This window comes from Branchiostoma floridae, chromosome 17, assembly GCF_000003815.2.
Source record: "Branchiostoma floridae strain S238N-H82 chromosome 17, Bfl_VNyyK, whole genome shotgun sequence".
Taxonomy (NCBI): domain Eukaryota; kingdom Metazoa; phylum Chordata; class Leptocardii; order Amphioxiformes; family Branchiostomatidae; genus Branchiostoma; species Branchiostoma floridae.
Genome location: NC_049995.1, coordinates 7,941,882 through 7,963,732, shown reverse-complemented (window position 1 = coordinate 7,963,732; position 21,851 = coordinate 7,941,882). Strand labels below are relative to the sequence as shown.

Here is a 21,851-nt window from a genome sequence, read left to right as displayed (position 1 = left end):
ATCTTGATATATGCTGCAATATGAGTGCATATATGCTGTAGATTGCAAAAATATGTCAGAAAACGGATACTAATATTAAGAATGCCGAAGTCAAAGAAGAAGATGTGAATGAACAAAAATGAAGAATCTATAGTTCTGTATACCATACTTTGGGTGTTTAGTCATTTATTTAATCTTCCTGACCACTTAGATTTCATATTGAAGGCAATGTATTCGGCAAACTATTTTTTATCCGCACGCTCGCATCAGTTTTTGGGGTTCCTAGAGAATGCCATCCATATAATCAAATCAACATGGCCTATACCAGAATACAAAGTCTGATATTGTTATTACAATGATACACAAAGAATAAAGAATCAAAATAATAGACAACAGATATAAGACAAGAGCAGATAGAGTTCAATGTACTTGTTTTATTTGTATCGGAATGAGGACTCGTACATTACGTCATCACCATGACGTCATCATCATTATGACGTCATTATGTACATTGCAAGTCATGAAGTTGAGGCAATGATTTGCATATTTCTATCTCACACATGTTGTTTAAATAGTTTACGATTACAGAATTGCGATATATTCATGTTGGCGTTTGTTGTGGCTTAATTCTATTTCGTGTCTCACCAACAGGGCAAAAGTGCATACCATTTCGTTCAATCTTTTAATTTTCTGTGCATTCTTTCATAAAAACATGTAAAACTATTAGGAAAATGTGAATTCGGATGGAAAGCTGTGCATTTCATACCATGATTGTTTCTTCGCATTTTGAAATAAATATCTATCTTCTTAGCACTCGTATTCTTTGCCATGAACGAATAACCAATATGAAGTATGCACGACTGCCCTCTAGCGGATGTTAGGAAAAGTACAGGCAGCATCTTAACGACTTAGTAGCTATAGCTGTTTGTAGCGGGACCGACTTATAGGCCGGTAAATGTTCTAATGTACATGAGTCCAGCATCATAATTCTCATAAGAATACTTACACCAAGTTTCATATTAACATTGTTTTCGTACAAAAACGTATTTGACCTTCAAGATATATGGAAAAATTTTGCCGATACATGTGCTAAATGCAAACTGATTTGAAAAGCATTTTGTACAAAACTTTATAAGAAAATGGTGTAAAGATGTGCATTACCACGTTGCTATTTTGTATCCGCTGTAGTACAGACCGTACACTAGTACTAGTTGACTAGTGGGGTCATCTAGCGGACAATACCGGCGACGCAGGTAAGGTTACAATCATTCTTAATTTGTCCTTCACCAAAACCCCTTTGTTCACTTTTTAAATTTACCGATGTTTACAGACATTTTTTCGCATATTTTAATGGCGTTCATAAAAACAAACTTGTCATACTTTGCTTGTATGGCTTATCATCTCCAAACACCTTCAGTTGCAGGGCATTAAAACAAAGATAGTTTCACAACAGCCCCTCGTTTTAGCTCAAACGCCTTTTTCTTGTCTAGTTATGGTCTGTGTATCTTGACCTTCGTCACTTTTTCTCCTATGTGCAGTGCTCCAAATTCTACCTCAAACTTCAGTGATGATATGAATTATATATCACCATGCGAACCACAAATACAGGAATGTTTGAGTCAGACAAATCTTACAAACTTCATAAAAATGCCATTTATGTTATGATATGGTCCTGTATCTGTAGTGCGCATGTGTCAGTGTGATTTCTGATTGCGTGAAGCATGACGGGATGTGTCCAAAGCCATGGACTAGTCGAAAAGTGCAATATGCTACGTTACCGCTAGGTGGTAATGTTACACCAGAAATAACCAACCGATGCAGTTTCCTTCTATAACAATACACATTGCTGTACAAATATTACGTCTACATCTCGCTCTATGCAACCCTGTACATCAATATGTCGTATTGATCTGTCAAATAATTATTTTACAATTGCTTGATCATAAAAATCCACACATACGGAAAATGTCCATTCCCTTTCGGCTCTCCTCCTTGCTCATACAAAGAGTTCATTGTTAAGTTCGTGAAGTTTCGACATCCTTCGGCGATCTTCGGCGGTTGTCGTGCCGTTCAACGACTTGCGTTCGTTTCTATGACTCTACACCGTAGTTCCGTGCAGCTGTTTCCCTGCAGTTCATCGTAAGTCCGCTTGGGTCGTTTTTCTATGACACGGAGAAGCTTCGGTTTACCCTCCGACTCTTCTTCCCGGCCGAGATTTTCGTGTATTTGGAACTTCGGTAGCACTCGGAATCCGAATGACTCGAATCGGTGTCTACGTCACTGTCGTAGAATAGCTCGTCGTCGTCGTCGTCATCGTCAAGGTCGTAGAGTGCGCATGCGTCCTGCTCGGCCTTGAGCTCTTGTATCCCGACATGCAACTTCATGAGCTGTTGGATGAGCGCCTGGTCTTGTGACCTCATCTCCAACTGTGGAAACACAAGAGAAAGATTCTAGGTTAGAACTTTGGACACAAGTGCTATCAACAAAACACTGCCACTTTTCACAAAGTATAATAATCAAATGTTCATCCCCTCTAACACAGCGTTCAGAAACTGCACAGTGAGTCGGTTTTCATGTGCCAAGAACTCACAGAAACTCCATTTCGTAGACTCATAGTATTAAATGCATTGGGGAGCGAAATAATCGAAAAAAAAGAGAGTATAGTTCAACTATTCCAGCAAAAATGTCATAGTTTCAGAAATGATATCCCGGGCTTTGTACCAGAGAAACGACTGAAATTTCGAATCTCAATACCCTCGCATCATGTTGAAACATCCGGGACCTTTGCGGAAAAGCCCCCCTCCCCCATCTCCACCTGTTTCATTCAGAGACCACAACTTCTACAGACCAATCCCCTAGTCAAATATTGACCAACCCCCTAAGTGTTATTGCTCCATCTTCCTCCGTGTCTTCGGCATGGCAGGTGGCGATAAACGTATGACAGACAGTCGCCGTTGCCATGGACACGAAAAGTAAACAATAAACAATTCGGGTGGGAAGTAGGTAGACAGACAATTAATCATATTGCACACCGTGTTATAAGACGAATATAGTAGATGGTATTTCAATATTATACGCACGTTTCTAGTTGTACTGTTGTACTATTTGTAGACACTGTTTTCAATGGTTTATTTCTATATAATGAGTTGCTACTTCAAAATCTTTTATGACCATCTTAGTTTGAGTAATAAGTCTTAAGTACCAAGCGAACAGGTGCGTCTTCTTTAAATGTTTAAGCAGGTGTCTTTTTTCCTGTCACTACCCAGATTCAAGAAACAACAGGTGATATTTTTCGTTACTGCTGAGCCAAGTACTTGTCAGGGGATCCTTCCAGCATAAATCCTTTAAGTAAATGGCCAAGGTCGTCAAATACTTAAGACGTTAGCATAGCTGTGTCCTGTCAATTCTTAAGACCGGCAGGTGCAGAACTTGGCATTGTTAAGCAGTGACGTAAGACGTAGTATTAAATTACACTTAAGATATTGGGGTCTGCAATATCTCTGGTCTGTAAGAAGGTCTTTCTGCTTTAGGTCACGAAAGTTCATAAAAATATATTTCTGATTCTTTCATTAGTAATTTAATGGTGATTAAGAGTTTAGTAATTTACTCCCATGTTTTCGCAAACTGATAAAAACCGGTAATGCCAATGGCATCTGTGTTTATGTGTCTTGATTCGTACGTGACTTGAAGAAAAGCAAACAGCTACATGACGATATACTGACTGCAGGTCCCACCGATGTGTCTTCCCTGCTCGTCCTACGCACCTGTCAATCATGTTGAAACATCCGGGACCTTTGCGTAACCCCTGCAGAGGCTGGTTTATAGAAGCACAACCTTTCTGCTACTTTTGCAAGAAATATGTACCTATTTGGGGAATTTATCTCGTCTTTCATTTACTTAAGCTCAAAGAGTGAAGATACTTTACTATTTAGGCCTTCAAGTTGGTGTGTGGTATCTAAAAACGTTCAGTGATTTCTACCACCTGCGTAGAAGAAGCTCTTTCCCCAACCCCATAAGAATCGTCTGATTCATAGCTAAGAAAAAGTTTGGATGTTTTTCTACCGGATGTCGTTTTAACTTCAGTTGCAAAGTACATTTGAAGATTGTACTTCAAGCGATTTCTGACTAATCCAAGTGCACAAAATGGGTAAGAAAAAGAGTTGTGTTTCAACATTTAGTTATTTATGAGTGCATAAGTGTAAAGGGGGTTAATGACCCGCCAAAACCACTGCACACCCACACTACGATGAAGTAGAGGCTTGTTCAAATCACTCAACAACCCCCAAAGCTGCCTTTCTTAATTGGTTTTCTTCAACTGGAACGCTTGAATAGTTTTTTCCGGACGTCAACGTGAAACACACTGGTGTTTGATTGACACGCTGAGATGTCAAGGACATTCTTAATCACTGGAGCGGTCAGGGAGCCAGGAAGGGCAAATACAATTAACTATGTATACACTTTCCTAAACTACTTACCTTAATACTTAATCACATTCTGTTAACATGTATGATTTCCTTCCGATATTTCTCTATTACAGCTACTGTTGATAGAATTGGCATATATTTTTCCCCAGCTTGAATTTGAGTTTTTCGCTGTTTTCTTTGTGATAATGTTTCTTACGTTGCCTTCCGAGTAGAGAACATTGCCCATTTTGAACTGGAAATTCTTGTTTAAGACAGTATTTGATATCGAACACGGGGAAGTGATAGACTGTTACTTTAGAAATATCTAGAAAGGCTACTGGTTTGTTGTTCTTCAAAACGAATTGTTGTTGTTATTTTTTCTTGTCTGGAACGTTAGGTGTGGTCTTTACCCCCATATGTGTGGGAACTAGGATCAAACAATACAAAACTGACCGGTAGACGTTAACCCTTTCCCGCCACCCTTCTTCTCTTGATGCCTAAACATCGTTCTAACAGAAGTATTCAATATCATGGCGCCCAAGGCCCCGTAACCCAACCCTTGCCCGCTGATTGTCCGGTGAACACTGATCCCGTAATGTTTATTTTCACTTCAGTTGTTGAGATTTTCCGTACAAATGGAGATGTTTTTGGAACATTGGTGGCCTTGGGAAAATGATAGTGTTTTTCAACGCCTAACCGTTAATCACGCAGTGTTTGCTAAACTATCGTAAGTGACTTAAAATTGCTATTGAAACCCCCATGCTTTTCTGTGACCCAAAAATGCATGCAATCCATGTAGACTAATAAGGTAGTAGAAAAAGTTGTATAGGCGTAATATTATTAATAAACAGTCTGTTCCATAGCTAAAAAATATGCTTGGGTGGCATTTTTTAAACATTTCTGTTAGCCATGATTTTACCATCTTCAATTTCATGGAGAATCGTATACAACTTCAGCTGTTGGTCGGCGTAAACATAGTTCGCGATCCACAACAATGCATTCACTCAGAGAGCAGATACGCAAACCAAGTTATCAATCTTAATACAGGAAATTCTGCGGAAATCCTTACAAATATTTCTAATCATTTCTACACGCAAAGCATATAACATTACAGGATATGACTGAGATAAAGTGATAACTCGTCCGATAGGAAGTATACGGATGTTTTCCAAAGGAAAACTTCCAAAGAAAACAAATTTACACTATCAATAGTGTGTCAAATTGACACGTTTTACACGAACGCCTTTAATTCAAAGGATGATATACGTAACCAAAGTATTAAGTAAATGTTGTCATCGACAAAGAATTCCATCAATATTTACTACGGTAATCGGTTACTTGTATCGATGCCATGGTATTTTACGACAGTTGGCCGTTTTACGGAACAAAGCTAGTAGACCACACCGTACGTTCAATTCGTACGCCGGCTACGCTCGCAATACTTCCGCAAACTTGGCCTCAATACACAAGTGGACTGAGGTTTCAGCTAAACAGATAGTCTATTGGCACTTATATTTTCTAAACAGAGACACACACCGAGATGTGAGTGTTAACAAGACAAGAGGACGGTTAGAAGTGCTCCAACGCTCACAACAAAATGAGGGCACGCTTGACACAGCTATATGCCTGTGTATATACCAACATAGAAAGATAACGGAGATATGGAATATATCCCTGATGTAACGTGCCGAAGATACCCGATAGAACAGTGAGTTGTGTGTATACAATAACAAATGCAGATAGCAAAAGTGTGGAATCCATACGAGATACAAAGGACCGACGTGCCCTAAAATAGATCAAAGGCAAAGGGAAGATATGCGAGGAAAATGACCTAAATCTTCGTTACTGTCTTGGTGGCATTTTTTGGTGTTTGGCCTCAAGCTCCAAATCTGGTCTCCACACGACAAAAGTTTCAGGCAGTTTTTGCTCTCATTCATGTACCCGCTGTGTCAGTAGAAGTTTAGTTGCAGTACCTTAAAAAGCCGATAGGGGCCATTAATCTCTCTCTCCCTCTCTCTCTCTCTCTGTGTCTCTCTCTCTGTCTCTCTCTCATGACAAGGAACGGCATCCAAAACATATTAACCTTCTTAACAATTTTAAATCTGGCAAGATGCGAGCCAGTCTAAGATAGGAATGTTATCCAAGGCATATCCTCTAAGCAGTCGCCGAAAGGGGAAGACAAATAAGGTCCTCCAAAACACATCTAAGACATAAACAGACCGTCTCCTTGACACAAGTTAGGATCAGACAAGAATCTTGCAGTTTATCTTTGGCGTTTACCACTCCTCACGCGATCTGGAGACATCGTACACAGAGTACAAGTACACAGAACAAGGGTTTGCTGACGGTGCCTTTCTATTGTTGGGATCCTGCCATAGTTACACCGATAAAGCAGGCTAAATATACACGATACTTTGTACCTTAGTAGTCAATCACGGTCATTGTTGCGTTTATGTAACACAAATTAAGTTACGTCGATAAAACAGACTAAAAATACATACTCTGTATACGTACCTTCGTAGTCTATCATTATTGTGTTTACGTAACGTTAATATATAGTTACACCTGCAAAGTAAGCTAAAAATATACACTTTGTACTTTTTGTACTCTATCATTATTGTGTTCAATGTTATAGTTGTACCGATAAAAACAGGCTAAATATACACACTTTGAACATTTGCCTTGACATTACAAGCTACCACAGACATATAATCACTGCTTGTTTGCACCTGGAGTAAACGTGTGAGGATATCAGTGTGTTCAGCCCAATCTAAATCCCCATATTTTAACAGCTTTGTTGCGTTTGTTACCCTCGGCGTTGGTGACATTAACGTTAAACTAACCACAGAATAGGCAAACTTCAACGTGCGAAATACACACTCATCATGTCTTTAAAAGATTAGAGTAACTATCTGTTTGCACGCACAAACTTTAACGTTGAGAACAAAGGCTTTCATAGTTGAACATCCTCTATTTCTTGAATCAAACCAGAACAGAAGTTACAGTGTCTTTGTATCTAGTGAAGTGCGTGATGTGCTAAATCCTTGTGTATAAACAACAACTGATAACACTAAGAAGTGACGACTTCTATCTTATCAGGTGTAAGAAACAGGTCTCAACACACAGACCTTCTTGGAAATGTCTTCCTCAATTTTCTTCTTAAAAATATCCAGACTGATTATTCTTTCCTGAGGCCAGACAAATCTATCTCTTTTGATTGACACTTCGTATGACGTGAGCGTAGTCCGCCTTACGCCACCCAATCTTTCCCGCCAATTTCAGCTCCTCTCGACTTTTCACGCCTGACAGAACTATAAAAGAAAACAGAACCTATGACATTACCAAGCTAGCAGTTTCTCACGGGTGATACCTGTTCTCTGTCATAACAATATTGTCTACGGGCTTACTACCATTACTGAGACCCCTCTAACGTTTGGACACCAGTCTGAGTCATGACGTCACTATCAAACGACTGAAACGCGTGGGAACCGTTTCGGAAGATAGAGAAGAGTATACTATGATTTGATTCGTAACATCTGTTTCAACACTGAGTTATATTTGCTTGTAGTGTTGTTTTATGTCGTTTTTGTCTCAGCAAGACCGAAACACACCGGATACTGTGGATCTTACAGTGTCGAAAAACAAACGTTTGTTGAAAGAAACAGAATGGAGATATTGTTCAGGCAATGGGGGCACGTACGTCATACCTGCGTGGCGTTACCACGCAATTAAGCCATTCTGGTCATGATGAATAAATATAACAAGTGTTTTTCATTCCGCTAGGATTCTCAGAGTGTGCAGGTCCCTCTGTTGTTGTTTTTACCACCTCTTCACCTGAATGTATACCTCTAAAGCCCACTAGAGCACGTACAAGAAAACGTGCCCTAACTCGGTAATAACATTTCCCACCTACTATTTGTCATCAAAAATCATCGCCCCGTTTTACAACCTTACCACAAACGTGACCAAAAACACCCTAGACTTTTTCTTTATCGACCTAATCCCAATCTATTCCTATGCACACCTTTTATACATAGTGACTCAACATCTTTCATTTGCTATCAAAAACCATTGCACCATTTTATAACGTCAATGCCCATCCACAAGCGTGACCGAAAACATCCTCGATTTATTTTCTTTCTCTCTCCTCTCCTACGCACACCTTGCCTCCACCTACTTGCTAAAGTAGTGACTCAAAATGCAACCTCTCTCAAAAATCAAGTAGTAAGTAGACCATTCTACAAGCGTGACCGAAAACATCCTCGATTTATTTCTTCTCTCTCTCCTCTTTAATATATTCCTACGCACACTTTGCCTCCACCTACTTGCTAAAGTGATGGTTCAAAATACAACCTCTTTCATTTGCTATCAAAAACGTTGTCCCGTTTATTAACGCGCGTGCGTCAATACCATTCCACAAGCATGACAGAAAACATCCTCGATTTATTTTTACTGTCTCCTCTCCAATATATTCCTACGCACACCTTGCCTCCACCTACTTGCTAAAGTAGTGACTCAAAATGCAACCTCTCTCAAAAATCAAGTAGTAAGTAGACCATTCTACAAGCGTGACCGAAAACATCCTCGATTTATTTTTTCTCTCTCTCCTCTTTGATATATTCCTACGCACACTTTGCCTCCACCTACTTGCTAAAGTGATGGTTCAAAATACAACCTCTTTCATTTGCTATCAAAAACGTTGTCCCGTTTATTAACGCGCGTGCGTCAATACCATTCCACAAGCGTGACAGAAAACATCCTCGATTTATTTTTACTGTCTCCTCTCCAATATATTCCTACGCACACCTTGCCTACATCTACTTGCAGAATGAGTCAGTGTTTTCCGTCCGCCAACACCTCTGTTAGAGACTAAGCCAGCCGTGACCCCGACAGCTACAGATGATTTGTCGCCAAGAGGCGGCTTTGTTTTTGTTCGAATGGCTTAATGGCACCAATAGTGCTGTTGTGACTTGTTCGAACCCACCTGCGTGGTCAGGCGTCACAGTTTTGACTTCATCCTGAATAGTCATGAACTTGGATGCCAGATGGTTAAGAGGGTTTTTCCGCACTTAACGAGGGTAGAAGAGCTGTTTTTTGTTGTTGTAAAAGTCAGTGGTAAATGAGTCAGAAACTGGTAAAAAAAATAGACGTCTAAGCATATATGATAGTGAAAAAAAGCAACAAAAAAAAGCAAAAAATTTGGAAAGTTGATGAGAATCTGAGGTGTGAAATTTGAAACTCGTTGCATCGTGATCACGTGAGTATCAGTATTTGACAGTTGAGATTTGAAATATCTTGTGGTTGCAAACTAAAAGCTAAAGTGCATTTTGCTCAAGTAGGCTCACTTCAAGTTCTACGAGTGGCGGAATGATACAAACATTTTCTGACCGCTGTTTGATTGCGAGGAGCTGCACTCCGGTTTGAATCGGGGCGTGAAAGGGCTTTGTTTAACCGCGTCAACAGTTAATTTCGCCCGTCGCTTAGATCTAAAAGGGTGTCAGAGACTTGTTGGGTCAGGCTCAAAAGATGTTTTAACTTCTTTTGAAATGTGGAGAGTGGCGTTTCACTGAGAGACGAGAGAGGATCCCAAACATGTTGATTTCCAGTCAAAATCCTCTTCACTTGATAAAATGCACTTTTAGGAGGGCCCGTCAAGTGTAAAAACTGTGAAAATATTGACTTTGCTGTAGCAGTATCTCACTGAAACTTACAAACTTGGTGTATTTTGTTGTCTTTTTAGTCATATTTGTACGTTTTGCATGATATTCCCACTATAAAGTCAGGGTAACAAAATGTAATCTAGGACGCAGCGCCGTAGGAAACATTCCGCCATCCACTTCCAAATGAACGACATTTGAGTAAGGATTCGAGAATACTCGATAACATTAACTCTTTGACTCGTGTGATGTATAAACGAAACGAAAAACCTCTACGTTAGATTGCATAACTTCATATTGAAATTGGAAACATCTTTTAATTACTTTTTAAAGCACACTTAATAACCGTTCAGCCTCCCTGCCGTTCCCTTTACAAATTTGCTCCCTATTTCAGTTCAAATAAACGTGACATCATCAAATAACATCATCAAACCAAGGTGTGTGGAGGTCAGTGTCCAAGACTGAACAGACAGCAAATATTTTGGATAAAAGATAAACTTTGGGTGCTTATCAAACAAATGTCGGAACGTCTCAAGTCAAATTAAGGAACAGCGAGGATTATTTACCAAGGGATACGTATTTGGAAGGTCTTTCAGGGCCATTTCCGTTAAAAATGGCTAAAGAATAGACTACATAACAAATATTGTGATGGCCAGGTGGACTGTCAACGGTTAAATGAGCACATAATTCGTCATCCAAACGATTCGGACATTTCGGTAGTCGCAAATTTTGGCACCTGTTTCCATAGTTTCGCCACGACTCAAAGTCACGCTTTCTTTACAATCCAAGACGTTTAATAAAAAAAGAGAACAAAAACCAAGTCCTGACCTTAAGAAACTGACAATGGTTTCCTTTGGTGTGTACGTCAGAACTGTTTTTCAAAAGGTCTTCTAGAATCAAGTGTATGTTGAACGTGATCTATAAAAACGGTTTACAGTGACATTCCGACAACATGTCCAGATTACAATTACAATGCCTACGTACAAGCTTTACTTTTGACAACTTTAACTTGAAATGTTACGGACTGGGTCTTTGATAATTGAAAAGATAAACCAATTGAATAAGAGCTAAGAGAATAGGCAAATAAATGTATTTTCTGACTTAATTTACTATCAAATAGATAATTACTGCAACCGCAAAATGTCCAAAAAATGTGAACACAACACTAGCTGTATAGGATAAGATATATCAGTAATGTAAAACGTTTTTGTTAACCTGAAAAAGGCACTCTTTTGGGTCAAGTCAAGTCTAAAGTGTAAGTGTATGAGTACCTATCGGATCCATTAGAGTATCGGATGTCTACAATCTCCTGAGTCGATGGGAACGGTTAGGTTTACCGCCGGTATTATCGTTAATCCCTCCCGGCTCAGTTCCGCTAGCTCCCCGCTGTATCCTGGTTTTTGTACCGGTACACGATCGATTCCAGGTACAGTGCAATGTTGGGGATCAAAAGAGAAAAAGAACTTCAAATTGCCTCTATTTTTCTAGTGCTATTAGCTACATTTCTATGTTGTACAAAGCAAAATAAATGAAGCCTAGAGACCCTTCTCCATATGAGCTTTGGCTAGCTACAGTGAAAAATATACTTCATATGCCACATAGCAAAAGAGCACAAAGAATTAATATCATTTTCATCATTTTAGTTTTTTTTACTTTTTGATGTCATTTATTTCGTCATTTTACTTTTGTTTTGTGCGCATTTTTCGTATTTTTTATGCCCAACGCTGAAAACTTGTATAAATAACCATATCTGTAAAGTCAATGTATTTTTGATAAACTTTGCGCCACTGCGACTCCAAATATAGGTCAATTACTCCGTATCAAAAGTAACACTTATCGTAGAGAGGGATTTAAAAGATTATATACAAAGCCGCGGTTTTAGTTTGATAAAGTCCACATTCTCTTATCGTAATCCAAAGAGCGCGGAGCCTCAAACAACATTGTCTGTGGTTTCAAGAATTGATAACTATCAACATTTGCTTAACATGTGCAACACAGTGGACCGTTAACTTTTAAAACTCTCCAATATGGTTGAAGCACAACTACAGCGGCAAACATATATAGGGAAAACTTAAGAGCCGAAAGAACAAAGATTGTTATGATTTACTAAAATAGAAGTGTAAGTGGGCGGTTCTCTATTCAACTAAAACACGCGAATGTACAAGAATTTCTCACAGCGTAAGTTACCAGAAAGGACACGACTTTGAAAGAATGTTTCCTTCCCTCTTTCGAAGATCTCGTCATTGTTTCACATGACGTAAGATCGTTCTTTACACACTATACATGATTTTGTTCCCTCTTGGGTTTCTATGGCAACGCCTAAAACACGTTTAATCACGAAACAGGATCGTGCCGCGTGGGACCAAAATTCTGACTAAAAGAACCAGAATGCGGGTCGTGGAATCAGTCGTCATGACTACCAAACGAAATTCTCACCAAGTATGCCAACTACGTCCTGAAGCTAATAGAACATTTAACAAAAGCTTTCGACCACTACTTGTGGAAACATTTGGTCGAAACTTTACCACGATGTATCGTTTCTATTATATGATATTTCATAGAATTTTAGAATAAAAATTGCACCAGGTTTGTTGTGAGGATGTTTTACACGAAAACCCTCTTGTGATTGGATTGTGCAAACTGTAATACGAGACCCTACACGTGAGAAGCTCAAGACAAACGCAAAGATTCTTCTGCAAACACAGAGGGGTCCGTTTGAGTGTCTGTTAATCCTCTACTTTGTCTCGCCACTTCTGACACCAAAGTCCTTCCTCACCCCCAAAATAAGACTGCTTTTATTCAATCAGTTGCCATGGCAACAGGCTAAATATCTCAAGACAATTTGGGGAAGTGTTTGGTCGGTCTGTGGTTCGTGGAATTCACGAGTTAAATCGCCGCGGCGATCTACAAAGGGAAACAGAGATGGACTCTCTCTAACCGACTTAGGGGAAACTTTTAGCGGTTTTATCCATCTATTCTTCCCATAGCTGAGTCACTTGTACAAGCAGACACCGTGAGGAGGTTTAAATACCAGTGGGATACGGTAGTTGAGACTGAAAGGGTCTGGGCTAGATTTTAGTAGAACAAATGTTAGGAATACCCGTGTCGAAAACGGTCAAAGGGGTCGGAAACAATGTGGGATTTTCAATTTTCCATCCCGTAACAATTCGTCGCAGTCCGCCCCTAAGTGTAATCCAGCGCCAGCGGGTCTAGTGGAGTCCCTAAGCAAGCTAATTTTCCCAGTCTCACACACGTACTAACCGCGGGGGCATTACACGGGCTTTTACCTGGCTTTGTCAGGCTGATCATGTCCCACGAAGGGGGTCCCTTTACTGCTCTAAGGGGGGTCGGTCTACAAATTGGCGGAACTATTTTTGTCGTCTGATACCCCCTCCGGTAGATTATCATTATACGCAGCTCTCTAGTTATCAAACTGTTGAAAAATATTAGAATTTCGGCCATATTTTGCGAAAAAAAGTTAAATCTAGCCAAACAATTTGTTAGTCATGGAGTTAGACATTACTGCAAAGGATTCACCTTGTTTGGCAAATTTATAGTACATGAATGTTTGTATTCAACCCACGAAGCCCCGTAGATTCGTTTTGATCAACTTGCCATACTAGAACATACTTGTCTTGCTATATTTTCAAAATCGTTGTAAAATTAGAGAAGAAACTGGCCCCTTGTATGACTGTATTAGAATGTTCTGGTATTGATATACATTTGTTAGTATTGCAACTGTATTACCTTATATCATAAGTTCTGTTTTTACCCGTATTTGGGGGCAGATAAAGACAATAGAGGCTTTGATCATCATCATTCGGCGTGTTTTGAATTGCGGACTAATTTCCGTTTGTCTCGTTATCGCATAGTTGCCCCTGCCTGATTACCGCTTGTTTGTGGTGTGCGATTCGCGTGCTTGCTTCTGTCCCAGGAACGTATACAGAAGGGAATTGGAAATTCCCCAGCCTCATTCCATTAGTGTGTTTGTTTTTCTTTTCAGCAACGCTTTGGGAATTCTCTTTTGTCTTGCTCATAGAATGGTCATCATTGAAACCTTTTAATCTAGAGTGCCGAGTCATACATTTTGGACTTCTTAATTTAATAGCAAAGTCAAACGCGTACATAACTAGCTTTCTGTGACACGATAACTTCACCAAAAGACATTTACAAAGTGATGTATCAGTTTCGGCCCTCTAGCGCCTTGTTTGGAACTGCAGTGGGACTTTTGTTGGAAACTTTGGAAGATAATATCTCAAGCTGGGATAGAAGGATTTTCATTGTTATTTTCCTAGATGAAGCTATCGGAGTTATAACAATAAGGCATTTCCATTTCTCACAAAAAATTCTAAAACTTTGACAGTTTGTAACACTTTGCTACCTAACCTCAATCGTTCACGAAACATAACAATAGGACATTGTTCTTTTTATCTACACCTTTCCATTCTTGTTTCTTTTGTCAGTTGATCACCTATAATTATCCCATCCGGTCACACCTTTTCACCTGGTGTCATATGATATCTTTTCTCTTCCAACAACAAAGACGCCCCCTCCCCTTCCCCACCCCATAGATATTATCTGGCTTCCTGTTTTGTATACTTGTAATTGAAATGATTTTCCACATCTAAACGATATGATTTGCATAATTGCTTTTCTTCGCAAGAGCCCCCATGTGGCTTCTGTGTCGCGCAGAAAAATCACAAGAATTTCAAAGTCTGCAGTTTTGAAAGGGATACCGCAAACATTAAGATAAGATTATTCGTACTTCTATGATAGTTATCGCTTTTGCTGGCAAGTATTATCATGAAATACCACAACATTTTCTGTAGACTTCCTTATTTTTATAAGGGATATGCACAACGGACCGGAAACTCATTGTGAATTCTAGAAAAAATGTAGAATATGTTTAAGAAAAATCCCACCGATGTACAACAGAAATTGTCAGCGCATTTTTTTGACAAAGCAGAATTTCTGATTTCAGAAAAAAATCTTGTGGTTTAGCACTGTGTGTGTGGAAAGGTTGCCTGTTTACTGTCACTTGGTTGCTGACAAGATAGGTCAAATTTGCCATCACTTCTTCCTTCCTTCCTGTAGACTTAATTCAGTTGACAGGTGACATTGGAGAAGTCACAGAGAGCGACGGAGAATCTGGGTCATGGTTTTTGTGACCTGCTCTTTGTCTGTCCTTGCTGAGTTTGCAAATTTGTGTTGGCGACAAAAGTACAGAGATGTTCGAATTGAAAGATCAGCTTCGTTGTTCCTTTTTTTTGCGTTCAAATTACAACTTTTAGAAAGAACGTAGCAGATGAAGCACTAAAGGATATAGTTGTTCAAACACATCAATGTAAACCAAAGATGTTAATACACAGAACTTGAAATTGTTTGAAGATTGAACATAAGCTAAGAATCTTCGCTAATGATAATAGATAGTCGACCAGAACAGCTTACTAAATTCATGCTCTATTACCTTTCACAAATTGGTATTATCAGGAAGGCTTAGAAAAACTTTCTTGGTAATAGGAATGGCTGCTATATATAAACAGAGCGAGATGGATGTATACAATTCAAATAGATCGCATATGTCTGGGATACAGGTCTGGATTGCATACGCGTTCGGAATGTGTTGTCAGCAACAAGTTAAGGGGTTGTTTCAACACGTTCCGCTCGTGTGAGAGAGAGAAATGTCCACTTCGCTGTCAGTCTGCAAGTCAAGTCCAGCTGTGTCAATGGTAGAATGAGGGGGAGGGGGGCGCGGAGTAACACAAGGTCACGCAAGGTCGCAAAGGTGGAAATCGACCCAAATATTTAATTGCTCGTTACTACAACACTATAGGATAAATGTTATGATTTTAATCCTAACGTACGTTCTTGTTTTATCTTTGAATTCTTTCCATAGATTTTGGTGCCAAGGAAATCGTCAAATGGGCAAATATTTTAGAACGGACAGAGCTCGATCGCACGGAATTCACACTTTTCAGAGAAGTGTTTTTCGAGTGTCCTTAAGGAATGATCGATTCTGACTAGCGCCACTCCAGTCAACACTAGTGACGTGTTTTGCCTAAAGTCATGATCGATTGAAAGACCTTGAACAAAGTCAAATGTCTGAGTGTGTGGGAGGGGGGTATTCTCGTCTAACTCTCACGACACATGTAGCTCTCAAAGTTGTCCTCAAACTTGTTAGCTCAGTAGCAAAAACGATACTTATTTACTCAAGTACAAATGTTCTTTGCTTCATTGTCAGTTATAATGCGTCTATTAGCCCAACCAAGCAGATATTTGCCACTAGGGCCGGTGACAATCACATGACTCTAATCATCTTTAAAAAAAAAAACATGGCGTCCTCTGAACTTGAGACGCCATTTATCTAGATTCCCTTTTCCTCTTCGAGCCTGACCAAATCCCAACATGTATTTACCGCATAACTGAAGATAACGGTAGGAGTTGTTGTGACGCCGGTACAGACCAGACGACGGTAGACTTTAAAACAGGAGTCAACACCATAAGCAGGGCCTGTGTGTCTCACTGGCGCCATGCTGAGGAGACTTAAAGGTTCATTACGTAATATTAGGACAACATAGGGAAGGATATTTTTCAACTATTACTGTACATAGTAAGTTAAATCAACCCTTTAGAATTACTTATCTAGTATCTAGCTAAATATTGTGACTGAATAGTCAGCACACCTCAGGAAATCTTTGAAAGTCCAGGATGGTCTATTTCGAGATGGTTTCAGAAACTCAGCGGACCTTGTGCAACTATTGGTTTTGCACAATTCACAAGCATATGAAATGCGCCATAATGATTAGATATGATGAAAAGTGGCTGTACATGTCATTCACATGAAGGTTTTGTTCTTGAGAACATTGTAAATTTTTGGAGACAAAATCTTACATAAGGTCCATTTAACCTTCTTCTTAAGTTACGAATACTGTACAACAGATGTCTTCTTTCGTGAAAAGAAAAAAAAAAATTGAGATTTCGATCCTTTGGTCTATTGCCCTTTTTCGACCTTTAAAGTTTAACTGTACGTTGTATAACAATAGAACAAGCGTAGCTTCGACATATACATGTGTATTATTGATGCAGTGTCTTTTCCACGCTTAATTCCACATCTGTTCTTGTAACGTCAATGTGCGACAAAGACCTTTGTGAGACCAATTTTATTCTCTCACACAAAGCGCGGGAAAATGTCAGACGACAAAGCGATAGAGACAGTAGCAGATGACCGGGTAGAACTGGGCTGGCTATATTCGGCGCCATGACGTCATACATAGCCTGTAGGCCAAAGACCGCCAAAGTTGAGAATGAACAACACGTACAAAATGTTAGAACCATAGGCTTGTTGGGCGGTATTGGCATATTAAGAAAGGCCCCACTAAAAACCCCTTCACTGGAAACTGTTACCCCACCCGTTTATATAAATATGTACAAACCAATGATTAAAAAAACAATTCTAAGAAACCAGTAAGCTACGTGGTATTGTACACTCAGACTGTTTTGAGTAGGGGTTCGGCTCCAGCTGTTTTAACATGTTTTAGGACATAAAGAAAACCGTGAGTGCAAAATGAAAAGCCCGACAAAAACGCCTAAAAACACGTCAAAAACAACCATAGCCAAACGTGTGATTAGAGAGTGTTTGAATGTATTACCCTCTGGTTACAATGTAAATATAGATGCCAGTGCTCTGGTTAATCTCTCTCAGCAACTCTACATGTTGTTTGGGCAAACGTTGGATCCGAATCAGCTTAGGTAAGGACAGAAGGGACAAACTCCACTTCCTCGCACACCTGCGTCGCGCTGGCCTCACCTGTGCGACGGCACGTACGTCAAAACACACTCGGTACCTGGCGTAACCAGGTGAAAGTCTAGGGGGTGAGATAGCACAGTTTGTATTTATGTGGTAAGCACTTTAGATGGTAGCCTAGAAATTAGACTTTGGGTCAGTATGGGGGAGACTTTGCATTGCGCAATTTTAGTTTGCCCCACATAGCCACTATTTTCACATTTTCAAATCCTTGCGAAGATAGATAGATAGCTACATGGATAGACATAGAGGGAGAGGTAGGCAAATAGAGAGACGGATAGATAGATAGGTAGACAGATAGATAGGTAGACAAATAGATAGACAGATAGATAAATAGATAGATAGATAGATAGACACATACATTTAGATAGCTATATAGGTAGATATATGCTACAGTATAGTAAGTATTAGATAGATCTACAGATAGATAGATAGATAGATAGAGAGAGAGAGAGAGAGAGAGTGAGTGATCAGATGAAGTTGCACATAAAGAAACCTTAAGCCAGATATAGATATCATTTCTTTGAAAAACGTGAGGCCTGAGAACAAAGACGGTTGAAGGTCTTTGTCTAAGTCTTTCCCTGTGAGACACTGTTATCAACGGGGGTCCTCATACGCTTAAATGTCACATTAGATATCTGAATGGACCCTTTGTTTGCGATGTTTGTACGCTTTCACCCAACCAACAGCTGATCTGAACCAGTTTTTCAACGCTATCAAACCTTGAATAAGGTGATGTAATGCTTTTTTAAAGTTCACTTGATATATGGGTTCCATGACCCCGAATTAATAGCTGCACCAGACAAGACAAGACAACAATAGTATCATCGCCCACGACCAAACTTGTGTTCGGGAAGGGTTCTATGTATCTGCACCCGCTCCGAAATTTGGTTTGGTAGACAAAACAGCGCATACAAGTCTTGCCGGTTCACCAGTATGGCTATTCCATACCCGCTTTGCCTATTTAGAATATGCAGAATATTCATACATATATACGGGACATTCAGGAAATTTGCATGTAATCTTAGTCTGGGCACGACAAGACCTCACAATATTATTTGATCTACGTCTTTGCTTTTACTTTTCTGACTCTTAATCTCAATGTAGAAGCGTAGTACAATCACAATGCCTGGCTATGTGTATGTGTATTTTAGTGTGTATAGGATTTAGATAACCAAATACGATTAAAATCTTACCCAACGACATCCTTTTATGTGCGAGTACCAAGGCATGCAACAAGTGTTTTTCTCTCTTGCTATTTCTGTCCACCGCTCTAGACTATAAGTGCATGAAAAATATCTGAAGGCTACTGAAGGCTATAATTATTGTCTGCGGAACATAGGTTACACCTGGGTCCCTGTAGCCGGGTTGGTTTAGCCCGAAGGCCTATGCGCGCAGGTGTTTTGGTCAAGCCGTACGAGACCATTGCGGAAATACCTAATTTCAGAGACCAGTTGCTCTAGTGATAAGTCTGGTCTAGGAGTATTTTTCTTGATTTCTATTTCTAAAGACAAAACAAAACTGACTTGCTATCGTTATGTATAAAGAGAGCGAACGGTAATTTTGTTGGAGGATTATTTAGTATAAGAGCATAGTGTGCGCGCCTTACATGTAGTAAAACAACGTGGTAGAACGCGTGAGTTTAGCAAGGCGCGCTTCGCTCGACATAGTTCTAGAGTCGAGGTCGGTCGTCAAAAACACATCACGGGGCTTGGCTTTAAATTCAAGAGAGCGCAATTCCTAATGTAGACCCGAGTGGCTCTACCGCGCTTTCGCAAGAGCACGCACGGGCGCTAACTTCAAACGCCAGGCTGAAGTGGTAAAAGAGGCCGGTGAAGACTAATGATCTCACAAAGGTTGCCTGATTCCATAGCGCGCACACACACATACACACAACGCCTACGGCCAACCATTCTTTAGCTGTCCACACGGCTTGTGTGGTTTCCTATTGACAAAGGACTGGACTTCCTGACTGAGAACACAAGGCGACCTAGTGTGCATATATTTACCGGCAATATAGTGACCAGGCAAGTTCTGGCTCCCTACAATCGCTTCGTTGTACGTAGCAGCTTGTCGTGTTTTTAGTCAGCGTAACTTAGCTGTCTACACTGCTTGTGTGGTTTCCTATTGACAAAGGACTAGTACTGGACTTCTTGAATGAAAACACAGAGCGATCTAGCTGTCCATATATTTACAGGCAATATAGTGACCAGGCAAGTTTTGGCTCCCTACAATCGCTTCGTTGTACGAAGTAGCTCGTCGTGTTTTTGGTCAGCGTAAACGTATCAGACACAAAGAGCACTGAGTGGTCGACCTCGAAGAAATTCCTCTCTGTGACCTTATAAGCCACACAGCTAAAGCCGTGATCGTAATGTGTTTTTGAGCCGGTGTGTCTTACCTTGATCGCTGATGGACACATTGTTTCGTAGGGGCTTTCAATGACAAACCAGTGCTGTAATGTGTTATTGAACGGGTCTCGTTTCCCTGCCTAAGTGAAACCCCCGGTATAGCATTTCCCTGTCATTGACTGTGGTAGACCAGTTCACACGGGAACTTGTGATATTATATTCAACAACACACTAAGCTTAGGCTAGAATCCCGGTACACAAACATGATAATTTCGCTAAGATCCTTTCTCTTAATAGTAGGGTCTGCAATAGGCATTGGCGAGGCTAACATGACAACGGTAGCAAAGTACACCTGGGGCAATCACAAGACACGTATTTTATTTTTCCTTTAAATATTGACCGGCTTCTAAATAGTCAGGAAATTAAAGACAAGGAAATGGAAATGAATTACATTGCACACTACATTCTAGGTTAGGGAAACTATCAGAATTGATAGAGAATGCAGAAAATTTTCGGCGATTTTAAGTCTTTTTCTATATTAAAATTACTTGTATACTAGAAAAGATAATAGTGCTTACCAGTTCTTTTCTAAGCCAGGCCAGTGCGCTCTCGATACCGCCTTTCCTGTCTTGCATGCTGGTATCGTTGGGGCCGACCCCGTTAACGCACGGTACGGGCTTCTCAGCGGCCGGCTCGGGCAGCCACGGCCGCCGCACAGTCGTCAGTGCCTCCGGCGAACTATCGAAACTCGGCGGCCGCGAGCTGAACTCTTCCAATCTTCGTGTGATGACCTCCATCTTATTCTGGATTCTTGTGGCTTTCTTGAAAAACTCAAGAAATACTCCTCTGAGAATATGGCTAAAGTTGGACCAAGGAGTCCTTGTCAATACTGCTCAGGAATATACGACTCGAAAACAATCGTCTGCTCGTGTTCGGTGAGGTGGATAACTATACAACACAAAACGTCGCGACCGGCGTATTTATACTGGCCCGTTTTGCGGCAGGAGTCAGATTACGACAAGATGACGTATTGCTTTACACGGAGTGTCGCCATTGGCCGCCATGTTTGGACAAAGTGTTGGTGGGACAAAGTTTGAATACAGGGAAGGGCGCGGAGGATAAAAGAGTCGGGGAGAAGTCAATACGTCGCCGAAGGACATGAGGTAATCGTTACGAATGGGAACAAACCTCGCCAGGTAACAAAGACATACGGTGACAACAAATAAAGGTGTAAGGTTGTGACAACAAGTGTCAAAACAGTGACATGGACATAACAAGTTAGGAGCGTGACACATACTCATACACAGTTCACTTCGTTTGCACGTACTTTGGATGGGAGGTTACGTATGACGTACGGTTTGAAAGTACGTGACATTCGGAGATGTTGCGTAATATTTTGAAATTTTCAGCCGCTTCGAAAAGACGCGTACGAGAAAATAGGGAACTTTTCGAAACTCGACCCTACATCAGTATTTAAAAAATCATTGCTCCGTCGAAAAAAACATGTTTTTTTTTTCAATTGTCTTTTCTCTTATCTCCTACAAAACTTTTTTTGTTCCTAAAATTTCATATTACAAAGTGCAAGGTCAACAAGTAATATCTTCATGTATCTTATAGCCTTTATCTATGAGCATAGCCTGGGTACCATCCTCCGTAGTAA

General features: G+C 40.2%; 1 protein-coding gene across 1 annotated transcript; it reads right to left on the bottom strand.

Moving 5' to 3' along the window:
• Nucleotides 1–2,086: 2,086 nt before the first annotated feature.
• On the bottom strand, nucleotides 2,087–21,144 carry LOC118404617 (protein FAM167A-like). Its single transcript, XM_035803846.1, has 2 exons — nucleotides 20,770–21,144; nucleotides 2,087–2,405 (listed from the first exon to the last, which is right to left on the bottom strand). Exons 1-2 carry the CDS (start codon nucleotides 20,986–20,988, stop codon nucleotides 2,142–2,144), a joined length of 483 nt encoding a protein of 160 aa, XP_035659739.1. The 5' UTR covers nucleotides 20,989–21,144; the 3' UTR covers nucleotides 2,087–2,141.
• Between the last annotated feature and the right edge of the window lie 707 nt (nucleotides 21,145–21,851).